At 48.7% G+C, this 14,425-nt stretch overlaps 1 protein-coding gene across 7 annotated transcripts in view; it reads right to left on the bottom strand.

Annotated features, from left to right (window-relative positions):
- The window catches only part of LOC112823825 (AGBL carboxypeptidase 4), a 1,550,619-nt gene that overhangs the window by 110,211 nt on the left and 1,425,983 nt on the right, over window positions 1-14,425 (bottom strand). For all 7 annotated transcript variants that reach the window (XM_073896781.1, XM_073896780.1, XM_073896779.1 and 4 more), the window contains one exon: window positions 9,060-9,174. In XM_073896781.1, the coding sequence (XP_073752882.1) occupies window positions 9,060-9,174 (115 nt within the window). The remainder of the gene's footprint in view (window positions 1-9,059; window positions 9,175-14,425) is intronic.

The raw sequence follows: 14,425 nt of genomic DNA, 5'->3' as shown, positions 1-14,425 counted from the left end.
TTAAAGAAGAGGGAGAAGAAATGGTTGAGTTGAAAGACTTCTGAAGCAGAGGCAGACTGCCAGCAAAGGCACAGGTGTGAGCAAGAGTGGGCCGGTTTAGGGCCCTCCAAAGGGCCCAGGAAGGCGAGAAGAGCGGATGGAGGGTGTTAGGGCAGGAGCAAGGTGGGCAGTGGGAGATGAACCTGAGAAGGAAGTTCCTGGACACTGCGCATGCTTGAATACCAGGCTACAGAGGTTAGGTTCTTGCTGATGGCCAACAGGGAGCCACGGGAGGATTTTACACAGAGAACTAACACTCTTCAAGCAGTGGTTTAGGAACTAAGACCAGAAATGACAAAAGTTCTTGATTCTATTGTTTTGCTCCCCCAGACTCCCCAGCCACTCATTCTGGGTTACGGTCTCCTCAGAGGCCTGTCTTCGCTGTAGAATCAATTATTAAAATCAACTTGCTATCAACTCTAACTTTGAAATGCTATTCAGCTGCTTGCAGGGACAGAGATGGGGGGCTGCCTCCACAGACATCTAGCCATCTGGCCTTTTCTGTGGAACCTGGCTGCGAAGCTCATTTGAATAATTGGTTTTGGCGGTGTGCACTTGTGGGTTAGACACCTGATTACACTGCCAGCCCCAGTGCCCTTTCAGCCTCCTTAGAAACATCGCTCAGGTTACATAAAGCAGGAGAGGGCTTCTGGGAGGTGAGGCTGTCTGGCCCCCGTTGTCGCTTGCACTTCATTTTGACTAACCATAGGCTCGCTCACTGTGTGACCTTGAGCAAGTTACTTAGCCTCTCTGTGGCTCGGTTTCTTCTTTGTTCAAAGAGAGAGAGTGATTCCTATCCTGTCTACATGCCACAGGCTTCTTGTAAGGCTCTAGGGAAAGCCAGGGGAGTTGTGACTTAGCAGAAATACAAGTGGAAACAAGTAGGTTGAGGAGAGCTCAATGTCAGAAAGCAACACGTGTGCAGGCTGTATCAGGAGAGGTACGCCCCCAGAATGTCGGGGAGAAAAGTGTGCGCAGGCTGCCTCAGAAGTATGTCCCCAGAATTAGGCCTGGGATCGTCCCTTCCTACTCCTGCTCCACAAGTTGCTCTATGAACTTAAGGGACTTTGCTAATCGATCTATGCCTCAGTTTCCTCATCTGTAAAATGAGAATCATGATAGAGATGTTCTGAGGATTAAGTGGAACAATATGTGCAGAATGCCTCGAACGGTGGTGGGCCCCGAGGTTCCATAGATGTCGACTATTCACCACCACCTTGTCACCTTCATCATCATCATCATAACTGTTCAGTCCTGGACACTAGGCCTCGAAGACAATGACAAACATCTGGAGCATGTTCAGAGGACAGCAGGAAGGATGGGAAGGGGAATGGATGTCAGATTGCATGTGAAAAGGTACAAGACTCTGGGGGATGTCCAGCCTGGGGGAAAGGAGATGGTAACGGTTGGACTGGAGAGGGGGGAAGTGAGGGGACACACGGTCTTCAGACAGCTAAAGAGCTACCATGTAAAAGACAGACTAAAACAGAATAATCCTTCGGGGGTAAAGCAGAAGGGATGGGCTGGCAGGCTTAGCCTGAATCCCAACCCTCTCTAACAGTCCAAGCTGGTAGCTTGGTGATGCTTTAGAAGGGCGGGAGCCACCCAGGCCTGGAGCTGGACAAGATGAGGGGGGCCTGGCTATTACTCTGGGAGACTACTGAGGGGATCCCGGCCCTGGGTGGAGCGCTGGACTGGAGGTCTCAGCTCACCTCCTATTCCAAGGCTGACGGCGCCGTGACAGAGACCCCGAGGGCAGGGAGTGTGGCCAGGATGGGGAAGGAGGCACAGTGAGAAGAGGGTGGCAGACCTCTTGGTGAGGTGATCCTTGCAATGGGTCTTTGGTTTCCATTTCTAGCATGATGAAAAGTGCAGTTTTTACACCGTCAAAGAACAAAGAGAATACTGACATGCATTTTACATTTCCTGTAGCTAATTGTATGTTCTATTCCATTTTGGAAAGTTTTTTTTTTTTTTAAGATTTTATTTATTTATTTGAGAGAGAGAGAATGGGAGATAGAGAGCACGAGAGGGAAGAGGGTCAGAGGGAGAAGCAGACTCCCCGCTGAGCAGGGAGCCCGATGTGGGACTCGATCCCGGGACTCCAGGATCATGACCTGAGCCGAAGGCAGTCGCTTAACCAACTGAGCCACCCAGGCGCCCCTCATTTTGGAAAGTTTAAAATGTTTCCTCCTTTGGATGTCAGGATGGGTAAGGTCAGCCACTTATGATGCCTGTCTGTGTGTGTGTGCGTGTGCGTGTGCGTGTGCGTGCGTGGTGTGCGTGTGTGTGTGTGTGTGTGTGTGTGTGTGTGTGTGTGTTGGAAATACCTTGCCTGGTATCAGCCTCTGCTGTGCTTAATGACATTTTGCTGTGCCAATCTCCTTTTTACTGTCTGTGTGTCTGGTGAATTCCTATATATCTTCCATCTTTCAAGAACACTCCCTCATCACTGCCAGTCAGAGGGAGGCACTGCCTGATTTCAGGACACCATGCCGCTGGAGGCGAAGTCTGTAGGAGGCTAGGGTCAGCTTGCCTAGATTCATAAACCTGCTCTGACCCTTCCTGCTGGGGGGCCCACGGCAAGTTCCTTTCTGCCTCTGTACCCCAACTTCCTTCTGTATTTAAAATGGAGCTATAGAAATAGACTCATCAATACAGAGAACAAATTGGTGGTTGATGGCATAGGGGATGGGCAAAATAGGTGAAGGGGATTGAGGGGAGCAAAATTCCAGTTGTAAAATAAACAAGTCCTGGAGATGAAAAGTGCAGCATCGGGAATATAGTTAATAATTTGTAATAATGTACGCAGACAGACGGTGACTACACTTACACCGAACGCCGAGTAATACATAGAATTGTCGAATCACTGTGTAGTCCACCTGAAACTGATATAATATTGTATATCAACTACACTCAATACAATCGCATAAAATTCTTTCTCCAGTTTTTGACGACTTTTTAAAAATTTCCTTGTGAATTAACTTTAGCTGTCCTTTAGTTTTCTCATAAGTTATTCAAGATTTTCTTATGGATTTCAGTAATTCCTCATATACTGATTAAATATTTTCCTACTGTGTTCTTTAGTTCCAGTGTATTCAGTTTTATGACATAAAAATGTTTAGCATGAGAAAGATGGGCTCTAGCACTGCCTCCATCCCAGGGCTGTTGCTAGTGTTAAATGAAATGCTCTATCTAATGCATAGTTAGTTGGCACTTAGACATTAGCACTATTAGCTAGGCCTCTGTGGCATCACACGTGCACCCCTCTAATACAAACATGGCTTTTTATTGGCAAAGGCAGCCTCTGATTTCCATCTGCTTCCCTAAGGCCCAGCGCAGGGCCTGACACTCAGCAGGCCCTCAATAAACCTTAGTTAAATTGGATTTACTGCACCAGAGCTTCCTTGGCTACGTGAGGATCACCGGGGCCAGGAGACACGATGTGGTGCGGGTCCACTGACAGGAGGGCCATGCATTTCCACCGCGGGGGCTGGGGTGCCATGCTATAAAGCTGGATCGTTTCTGTGCCACCCCGAGGGGTCTGTGGCTCTCCCCCACCTCCACGCTCCCAAGAAGCACTGAGGTTTTCTGAAGATGAGAAATTTCATAGCATCCTGCTATCTTTTGGGTAACTGCGTATTTTATGATGACTAATAGGCAATTACTATGGTAATATTGCAATTCAGCATGTGTGAGGTTTGGGAAATGAGAAATTATGGGTAACTACTTTGGACTCATTTCTATGGTAACAAAAAATAATTGTCATTAAATACCAGTTATACTGAGGCTGTACCTGGTAATTATAGATTTTTATGCCCAGAAACATAAATAAAACCAATAAATTTATTCAAAGGTCTATGACTGTTTACTTATATGTGGCTCTATGGAATATACAATGACAAGCACCTAATTAAGAAATGCAAACCCAACACAGAGTTTCATATTGTCATATGGAGATGGAGAGTCTGTTTTTCAAATGCAAGGCAACTCGTGCATTACACATGCTCGGAAGGAATCAGTCGCAGTGGGGTACAGCGAGGGGTGGGGCTGTCTGCTCTGCCGAGGGAGTGATGGGGAGGAGGAGGCAGCTGAGACAGCCCGTATGGGCAGCCACGTCTGATGCAAGACACTGAGAACTGCCACCCCACCGACGCGACTGTAGACCAACTCAGCCCACCCCCCCCGACCCCCGGTGGCCTTCCGACTGGGAGCTGCCTTGCAGCTTCTTGGCTCTGTAATACCTGAAGTTACAGGATTCATCCCTCAAGACCTCTAGGCCGCAGATCCCCCGGAACCCTCCGAAGATGCTCACATGGCATCAGTAGGGGTACCATTCTTATTATTTTTTTATTGTGGTAGAATACACATAACATACAACTTACCATCTTAATCATTTCTAAGTGTACAATTCAGTGGTATTATGTACATTCCTAATGCCATGCTATCATCACCACTGTCCATCTCCAAAACCCTTTTTATCTTGTCAACCTGAAACTCTGTACCCACTAAACCGTGACTCCCCATTCCCCCTTCCCTTTAGCCCTTGGTGACCATCATTCTACTTTCTGTGATTTTGACCATTCTAAGAACTTCATATAAGTGGAATCATACAGCATTTGTCTTTTTGTGACTGGCTTAGTTCACATGGTATAATGTCGGCAAGTTCACCCATAGTGTAGCCATACCATTTTGATAGAGCCTCTCCCCAGTGCTACTACTAAATGGCAGAAGATGACTTCCACCTCATTTTCCTCTTCCAAGAGGGGAGGAGGGAAACTGAGGCCAGGGGAGAGGAGTGTCTCGCCCAAGGACAAGAAAGCTCAGGAAGGTGGGGAACGCTAGAGTGCCGTTCTCTGCTTCCAGCTCCAACTGGTAAGACAAAGGCCATGTCTGGGGATGCAGAGAGTCCCTGGATATACCATGTGACTTCGAACCCGGCTCTTCACCTTCACAGCCTCAGTTTCCCCTTTGCTCAAAATAATATAATAGAAACTGACTTTCCTTTCTCAAAGAGTTATTGTAAAGATCAAATGTGGTTTGTAAGTGACTTTAAACGTGTAATGTCCATACAGTAACAACACGTGGCTGTGCACCCAGAGTCTGCTAAATCATAGTGGCAGCCAATCGTGGTAGCCATGCCACACCAGGGTAAGATGGAGACAAGCGGGCTTAGGAGGCCATGTAGGTGCAAGTAAAGTGTTGAGAGGGGAGGCATGCGGCCAGGGCTCCTCCACACCAGAGACTATAGCTCCAAGCCACGGCACTGTTACTAAACCCCGCTGCCGAGTTTATTTATCCCCCCCCCGAAAATACCGATCAGAGGCCCATTCCGTGCTGGGCGCTCTGCCGGGCTTGGGGTACAGGGGTGGACAACGTCCTGACTTCATGGAGTCTGCTGTCTAGAGATGGAGGTTGTCCTTAAACAGTCACATGAATACCCGCACGATTACCAACTGGGGCAAGGGCTAGGCAAGGGTGCTGCCAGTGCCCAGAGAGGCCTGAGTTGGCATTAAGCCTCAGACTGAGCTGAAAAGAGGCCCGCGTAGTTGGGGTGGAGTGAGTGAGGCAGAGCGTGCAGCTGCCCGGCGTCACTATCCCATGCCATAGCATCACTGCGGCCCACTGTGATGTCATTTCAGGCATGCCGCGGGCTCCCGGGGAGCATGCTGGCGCGCCTGTAACCAGCCAAGGCCCTCCTGACTCCTTCCGGAGGCCAGCATCCAGGCGCAGACCCGGGAGTCAGGTTAGCAAATGCTCCTGCCTTCCGCACAAAAAGCATGATCTGTCATGCCGCAGAGGCCATCAGCTGCGCTTAAATGCTATTTTACTATAAATTCCAGAGTATAGGTACTTGTCTTATTAAATACAAGTTCTGTGTGATTAAACCTGGGAAATCTCCTGCCTTTCCTTCCCAGATTGGAATACAGGTCTCTTTAATGTAGAAGAAGGAATGGGGTGGGGGGGAGGGGTGGGCAGGAGGAGCAGCAGGTCCCTGGCTGTGAGGGCAGGCCTGTGTCTCATTCTTCATGCAGGGTCTGGCATGTCTGGGGTAGGCCTGCTTCCCGGGCTGCTCCTCACAGGCTACACGATCTAAGGCAGATTATTTCACTTCTCTGAGGCTTGAGAGACTGCACATCCTGAGGGGCTGTTAGGAGGGAAAGAGAGCAGGAGAGAGGTGGCGACCTGGCGGTCTGTGTTCCAACCTGTTTCCAGCAATGTGATGAGTTCCTCTGAGGTCCGGTGCTGTTCACTGCCCCAGAATTCTGACAACTTTCCTTCCCCCCCTCCCCAAATCCCTTCCTTGCTTCCTTTGCTCCTCCCTCCCGCCCTCCCACCTTTCCTTCGGTCCTCAAGCTAGCTGGAGTAGATTTTCATTATTTGCAAGCAGAGAAATCTCAGTGAACACCCTCCTTCGCAAACTTGTGTGGGGATGAAATGAGATAAGCGTATGAGTGCTTGACACGGCACTGGGTGGGCAAGCAGAATTCTTGGAGTGGTATTTTCCAAAATGAGTTTAATACCACTGAGGGCTAGGGGAGGGTGTGGGGGGAAAGAAGCTCTATAGGAAAAGGGTTCCTTGACTCATCTTTGGGAAATACCGGGTACTATGTTCCCCTCTTGAGATTCCTATTGATTAGCATATTCAGAACTGAAAGATCTTATTGTGAAAGAACACATTTAATTTTGCTTAACTCTGTGTTTCCCAAACTCCCTCAAACTCCAAACTCCTTTCTCTCCTACAATGCCTAGGCAAGTCCCTCCAGGATGGGACACGCTGCTGTAGTCAGGCAGGGCTGGCCTGGAGCACCTCTAAGGCACCTTGAAGCCCTCAATCCTGAGACTTTATTATTATTTTTCACCTTCTCCAAATCTTTAGTAGTGAATTCTCCTGATTGATAGACTCTATGTTGCAACTCAGAGCTGTTTTAGCAACAGGATTAATGCCTGTGGTTAGAGATTTGCTCCAGCTCTTATAACGAGAAACACATATTCTCACTAGGAAAACGTTGGGGGTTTAAACTTCAATAGAGAACCATTTCTGAGGGTTGGAGCTCTTTTACCCTTAAATCCCCAAATCGGACAATCTGGAGCTTGAAGACATACAGAAAGCATCTAGTTCCCCATCACCACCCCAGGGGCCATTGGAAGCCCAGAGAGGGGAGACATTTTGGTCAAGGTCACAGACTTCTTTCCCATTTGCCACCCCTGGACAGCAGATGATGACATAAATAAGTCTGTAGAGTGGACAGCATTGACCTCTTTCTGACCATTGCCACTCTTGTAATTAAACAGAAATGTTAACATAAAGAAATGGTCTTTCCACCACCATTACTGCGAACAGTGTGCTCTGTCCAGGGAAGGTGGAAAGGCATTGCTCTCAGGCCTGCAGCAAGCCATAAAACCTGCCAGCGCTAATGAACCATTGCTTGAGCCAATTAAGAGAGGAAGCAAAACTGTCTTTAATTAAGGCATCATGCATCCCATGGGCTCTCTCTAACTTATACCCAGAGGTATTGGGAAGCCCCTCTGGACCCAGTTGCCATGCTTTTGGAAAGCAGGAAACCAACTCTGTTTAAAAGGGACCTGGCTGGGTATTGAACAATCTGGGTTCTGATCTGAGCTGTACCTCTGACCTTGGGTAAATCCCATCTCATGTGTAGCCTTAGTTTCTTTATCAATGAAGTCATCCCTTTCCTTCACTCATGTTCATCAAATAGTTTTTGAGCATCTACTATAGGCTGATCCCTGCTGCCAGGCACCATGGACACAAGGACCATGAAGTCTCAGTCCCTGCTCTCTGCTGGCTTGAAGGCCAGTGGAGTCCACGCAATGGGATAAGTCTTGTTCAATAACCAGGCCTGTGGGTGCTTAGAGGAGGAAGTAACTAATTCTGTTTGGGGGTTTGGGGAATGCTTTCCAGAACAGGAGACATGAGCTGTGGTATGAAGAAGGGTTAATAAGATAAGGAAGGGACAGCAGGTTCTGGGCAGAGGGCAGCCTTGAGGAAGGTTAGGAATCAGGGACCAACAGGACATGTCTAGGGAACTAGGCTTTGCTTAGAGTGGCTATTAGAGTGGAGGGTGGGGGGTGAGGCAGAATGGTGGACAGATAGGCACCAGGTCAGACAGAGCCTCTCATGCAAAAGCTGCAAGGCTGAATGTTACTTTGAAAGTTGTGGGACTAATCTGCTCTAAAGATACGTAACGTGCACAGTGAAATTAGACAACTAGTCAGTGTTTCACTGGCTGTGTGACTTGAGGCGAGTCTGTTGCCTCAACTGTCAAGTAAGAGTAATCACACTATCTCAAAGGATTCAATGTTCTATTGGCAGATGATCCACCGGGCAGTGAAATTTTAGACTATAAATTATGGTGCTCAGCCAGAAGAAAGAGAGTTCAAGGTCTGAGAGCATGAGTGCGTGTGAGGCGAACTTGTATGCCCACATCAGAGAGAAATGCTGCTCAGATGACCTGGGATGCCACTCTCCTTCATTAATTTTCTCCAAAAAGAAACACAGAATCAAAATAGTCATTGCTATCACCCCCATAGGATATTCTGAAAGCACATTTGTCTCCACCATTTCTTTTGATTCTCACCAGTGCCCTGTCAGGTATGTGATCATTGCCTTCATTAGGAAACTGATGCTCCATTTCTCGAAACCGTTTAAAAGGGACCTGGCTAGGTATTGAACAATTTGCGTTCTGATCTGAGCTGTAGCCTTTCCAGTAGCCGGAAAGTGAATTCCCCAAGGTTACATGGAAGTGAGTGTCCAAAATGATTCTAGCTCTCCTGATTCCTGGCCCAGCAAGCTGATCAGAAAATCCCAGTAAGTTACCTCAGGTGGCGATGCATGAAACATCCAAGGATCATTAGCCACATTCTCAAAAACCAGGGTAGAAACTTCCTCTAATGAACTCATGGGTAAGATGAAAATTCTTTCTCAAAAATATATCCCCTTTTTCTCCTTGCTTCCATCCCACCATCCCAGCTTCCAAGCATTCTCCCCTGCCCCTCACCTGTAATTGCCCAGGTAGACTCCATCAGGGTTGAGCATTGGTGCAATCTTGAAGACCAGGTGTTCCCGTAGGACACGGGCAATAGGGTGCTGGCTTACGAGGAAGTCAATGATCCCTAGGGAAGGAGAAGAATCTGGGTTAACCTCAAAGTGTTTCAAGAAGGAGGGAGCGCATTTTCTTCAGCTTGGAAGCAGTAAGAGCTCCAAAGGTGATTTTTGGCCTATGTTGTCAACCACTGTGGGTATATGGTTATGGATTAGTATTGCCTGGGGAATTTTACAACTATATCTCTGTTTCCAAGAGACAGTTCAAGACATAATGTTGAAGCCCATGGGCAGATGAAAGAGCATGTGTCCTGCTGCAAAGCACCGCGCAGGCGTCTAAGAAAAGAGCATTTGAGCTGTGCCTTGGAGGGCCCGGATTTTGACAGACAGAGATGGGGGAGAGGCAGGATAACTCCGAACAATGAATTAAGAGATATTCTCTAATGTCTAAGTGTTGACATTGGATTGGACAATTATGGGGTCAGGGACTCAGGGATCTAAACCATCCTGTTGTTGGTGGTCACACCAGAAGACAGAGAGGAGGAGGAATTTGGTTAAAGTCACATGAGGAGAGGGAGGTTTCTTTGATATCCCAACTCTGCCCCTTTCCCCACTTTGAGGACCCGCTGTTCACAGACTCTGGGTCTGGCTGTCCTTGCTGCTTCTCCCTGGCACTAACAAGTGCCTCCAGGTCACCAAATTTAGAAAAGCTGAATTCTCCATGATTCTCCTCCCACACTCAGGCAGTCAGTCCCCAGATCTCTTCCTTGAATCTAGCAGATCTGCCCTGTATCTCCATCCCTTTGCTGCACATCTATTCTAGGCCACCACCACATCTGGACTGAATGACTGCGACCACTTTTGGAACGTGTCCTCATCGGTACAGCCAAAGTCATTTTCCTAAAGTACAAATCTGAGCCTGCCCTCGTTGGCTTCCTTCTGGTGATAGACTGCATACCTTGACAGGAGCAGGGGTGAGGAAACAAACAACCCAAGTCCTCACCCTTCCCTTTCCTTCTCCACATTTCTTAACTCCTTCTTCAGAGACCTGGAAAACAATAGGCAAAATGGAGCTCTGGCATTCCATGAAATAACTGTAATGCTGGAAAGCGGTAGGAGGATGCACAACCCTCCCAGAGTGTAGAAGGGAACTCCTTTCCTGCTGGGGAGAGAAGGAAAGGCATCAAGGAGAAAGAAGCTTTTGAGCTGGGCCCTGGAAGATAAGCATGTTTTGACAGACAGACAGGAGGAAGCAGCAGGTTAACTACGAACAATCCATGGGCCAGTGGCAGCACTTAGCTCCTGGAATGATAAATGGCTCCACAGTACATCCCAAAGCTGCTGTGACCAGTGAGGGACATCTCAGGGTTTTCATTAGGCCAGGGCTCAGAATCCATTGGCAGCCGAAAGCCAGTTGGACATCATCTACTTCTCGACCGACACGGCAGTAGACCAGATGCCCTAATTTATTTGTTGGTCTTCATATTAAAGCTGCAGTTTGCCAGTAAACAGTCAGGGTAATGATGCCAGGTGCCCTTGTTAGGGGCTAATAATTGCTTAATCTGTCCACTAATTGACCCCAGCTCCCGGAGCAGCCCTCCATCAAGGAACCAGCCTGCGCTCAGGGCCTGGCCACGCTGCCTCAGAGAATGACAGAGAATGGCTTCTGGAAATGGAGTAGCTCATTGTGATCCATCCTCCTTCACAGATGAGCAGATTAATTGGGCTGCCAATTAGGCAGCTAATAAAAGGATGAGAGAAGACAAAGCCAGGACAGAAGCTGCAGCCATCCAGAGCTCCCTCTCCCATAGTGAGTGTGGGGCAAGGAGAGGAGAGGTTTTAGACTCATCTCTCAGCTAGAGGTCAGCTACAGCTCAACAGGAATCATTCCCCTCGATCAGGAAATTGGGAGGAGAGCCTTTGCTTTTGTGAGTGTATGTGAGGGGGTGGCAAGTGGAGAGGAATATGAGGAGAAATGTTGGAGAAAGCAAGAGTGGAGAGGAAATGCTGCCCCTGGTCAAAGGCCAAAAGCATCGCATGGACTGAGGAAGCAGAAGGACTTGGGCACCTACATTCGGACCCTAACTGGTTATTAGCTGGAGAAGCTACTGGCTTTCTCTGCCCAGTTTCCTCATCTTGATACAGGAGTAATAATAACCAATCTGGAAGACTGCCATGTGACTGGGGTTAGAACACCTGTACTTGAACTGCCTGACACAGCACCTGGAAAAGGTCATGTGCTTTAATCAACTCACTGAGATCGAAGATTGAGAGGCATTGAGGGTAGAAAAAGCAGAATGGAATTTGGAACTGGGGGTCCTGGTCTGTGAGGTTTGCTAGCAATGAGACTTGGGAACAAGGATGCTGAATTGAAGAAGCCAACAAACCAGCCGTCTGAGAACTTGGGTCTTAGTTGTGGCTCAGTTACTGTGTGCGCTTTAGAAAAGCTCCAGCCTACACTCATTTTTAAAGTTAGAAGAAAGAAGTCAGTAATTCCCAAGGACACATTCCACACTGGCAGTCTGGGATTCCATCCTTTCATTCCTCTCCCCCGGAGTAGAAGGATCCTCATCTATCAAGTGAGGAGAATAATCTCCCTCCTGTAGGGAGACACAATCAACCTCCTTAGATCAGTCTCTGTTCTTTGGTAAACAAGTTTGCTGGGTCCTTTCTTTTGAATTGATTTAATCAGGAAGGTGGAAGAAAGCAGGACAATGGGAAGACTGGAGGCTTGAGAGGCTGGGGAGAGGAAGGAAAAGTGGTAGATGATCAGAAATTATAGCCGGGCCACAGAGATCGTTGCCCTGGGCTGACCTTGGCCTGGTCAGGATGAACCTCACCAGGCAACCCCAAATAACTATTCATAGTTATTTCTTCTAGTGTACTTGGTTCAGGGCAGGGTACACGGCAGGTGCTTAATAAATGCCCATTGGTAGACTGGCCCCAGGCATTCATTTGACTTTGACAGAGTATAGGGTCAGCTGAACTGAAAATCACTCATTCCATAAACATTCACAGGGCCAGGTCCGCACCATAAGCCTGGCACTGCAAGATACAGAAGGGGTTTCTGCCCTAGAATATGCACAGTGAGAAAGCAACTCCCGTTGTAGTGATGGGCTCAGGTGGGAACAGCCGGGGAGCCCTGAGAACCCAGAGGGCCTGGGAAGGGGCTGTGGAGAATGGAGTTGTAAAGGATGAGTAGAGTGAGCCAGATGAAGGGGTGCCAGGAGAAGGCGTTCCGGGGAATCCTACACAAAGGCTGTAAGGTGAGGGAGAAGGAGGCCCATCTGCCAATGAAGAGCTCTTCAGTCTAGGGCATAGCTTCGTGATTAAAGGCACAGACTCTGAAACTGGACTGTCTGGGTTTGAGTAGCCGTGTGGCCTAACTTCTCAGGTGCTCAGTTCCACATCAGTTAAGAAGGAAAGAAGAAAATTGCCGTGGAGGTTGTTGTGAGGATCTCCGTAAGTTAGTAGAAGCAAAGTGTCTGGCCCATAGGAAATGGACGTGTGTGTTGTCTGAACCTTTGCTCCCATTTGGTTTGGCTGAAGGTGTGGGGATGAGAGGATGTTGGGAGAGAAAGAGAAGAGGTAAACGGGGACTTGCCAGTCCAGCTGAAGGATATGAAGGGCACAGGAGACCACTGCCAAGTACAGGGGCAGACCTGGGCTTCCCCACTGCAGCATGGAATGTGGTTTGGGAGGAAGGAAAAGCAGAGGGCTCGGAGTCCTGAAGGTGGACAGGGTGGAGGTCAGGGGCAGACCTAGCAGAGAACCAGCGAACATAGAGTCTTGCAGTCAGGAACCAGGGTCTGACATGGTGCTGATCTGCAGTGACCAAGGCCCAGAAAGTCTCGAGGATGTGGCAGGTGCAGGGGAAGCAGTGTGGATAGATGGTGACATGGATGATGACATTATTTGTCTACCATCCCCAAGAGCATCACCATTCTTCGCTGACATTACACAGTCCTGGGGAAAGCTGATCCCCAAATGGTGGAGATTAAGTTTTGGTTCCCTGGCCGAATGGGACCTCAAAATGGGAAGTAAGTTCAGTTACAGAGAAGTCGGGAAAGTTACATTTCCTGTGCCCTGGGGGTTTGGGGATTGGCGCTTGCATCTGCTGTTCAAGTCTTTCTTTCCCTCCAGACTGTGAGCTCCAGGCAGGCAAGGACAGGTCTACCTCTTGGCCACTATCTTGCCAGCATGTAGCTCAGTGCCGGGCGCAGGGAACATCCTCAGTAGATATGTGTGACATGAATGGATAAAGACAGACCCGTGATGTGCACTGTATGTTCTTTAGCTGGGTTGACCTGTAGTTCCCTTGGCTCCATGTACAGGTGGAAAAACAAAGGGTGCTGATTTCATTTGCTGAACGTCTCACAGGGGCCCAGATGGGATTCTGATCCAGTTCTACTGGCTTCAAAGTGGTGCCCTTTCCATTAAGGCAATATGGAAGAGTCAGGAGTCTATTTGCATGTGATTTGTAGAATGATTTGCATATATGCCTGCAGGATTTTCTCTCTAGAGAGTTCTGTGTAAGGTTTATTGTTGTTGCCTCTAAGAGGCAATATGTTGCAGTGGGAGGAGCTCAGGCTTCAAGTGAGACAGTTGGAGGTCTCTGCGGGACCCAGAGTGTGGGTCACATGAAAGCAGCCACTCCAGGCCTTCCCCTGACCAGGTCCCTGTCTGCCCTGAGCTGAGTCCAAGGGCCTCCAATTATGGAGTCACAGGGAGTCTGGCCCTGAAGAACCTGAGGCTCACAGTCTTCGTTCTTACCCTGCCACCCCCAACCCTGCCCATTTCACAGATGTGAAAGAAGTGAAAAGCCCATGACCCCTCACCCCCACCCCAGTGGGTCTGGTGTTGCACTTATAATGTGAGGCTGTAAGGGATAGAGAGAGAGAGAGAGAGAGAGAGGAGAAGAGGGAGACTAGGGGAGGGATAGAGGTGGGAGGAAGACAGTGGGGGAAGGGAGGGAGAAAGGATCAAATGTCACCACTTCACTGTAGGAAACATTAGGTTGTGCTTGGTCCCGGTGGCTGTGAGTGCATGGTGTGTGTGTGTGTGTGTGTGTGTGTGTAGGTGTGTGTGTCTCTCCCCTCTCCTCCTCTTATCACCCCAGGGTAACCCCGAGGAGTGAGCTCCATAGTCTGAGCCCTGGAGGGCTCCATGGCCCATGGCAGCAAGGCTCACTTAATCCTCATAGCATCCCCTTGAGGACCATATTGCTGCCCCCATTTTGCAGGTAAAGAAACAGAGGCTCCAAGAGGTGGGAACTTGCCAAAGGTTGAGGCCAGGAGGTGGAGGTGGTAGGACTTACACTCA

The sequence above is a fragment of the Callorhinus ursinus genome, unplaced genomic scaffold, assembly GCF_003265705.2.
Source record: "Callorhinus ursinus isolate GAN/ISIS: 27379988/994484 unplaced genomic scaffold, GSC_fseal_2.0 scaffold9, whole genome shotgun sequence".
NCBI classification, from domain to species: domain Eukaryota; kingdom Metazoa; phylum Chordata; class Mammalia; order Carnivora; family Otariidae; genus Callorhinus; species Callorhinus ursinus.
This window is presented reverse-complemented; position numbering and strand designations above follow the sequence as displayed.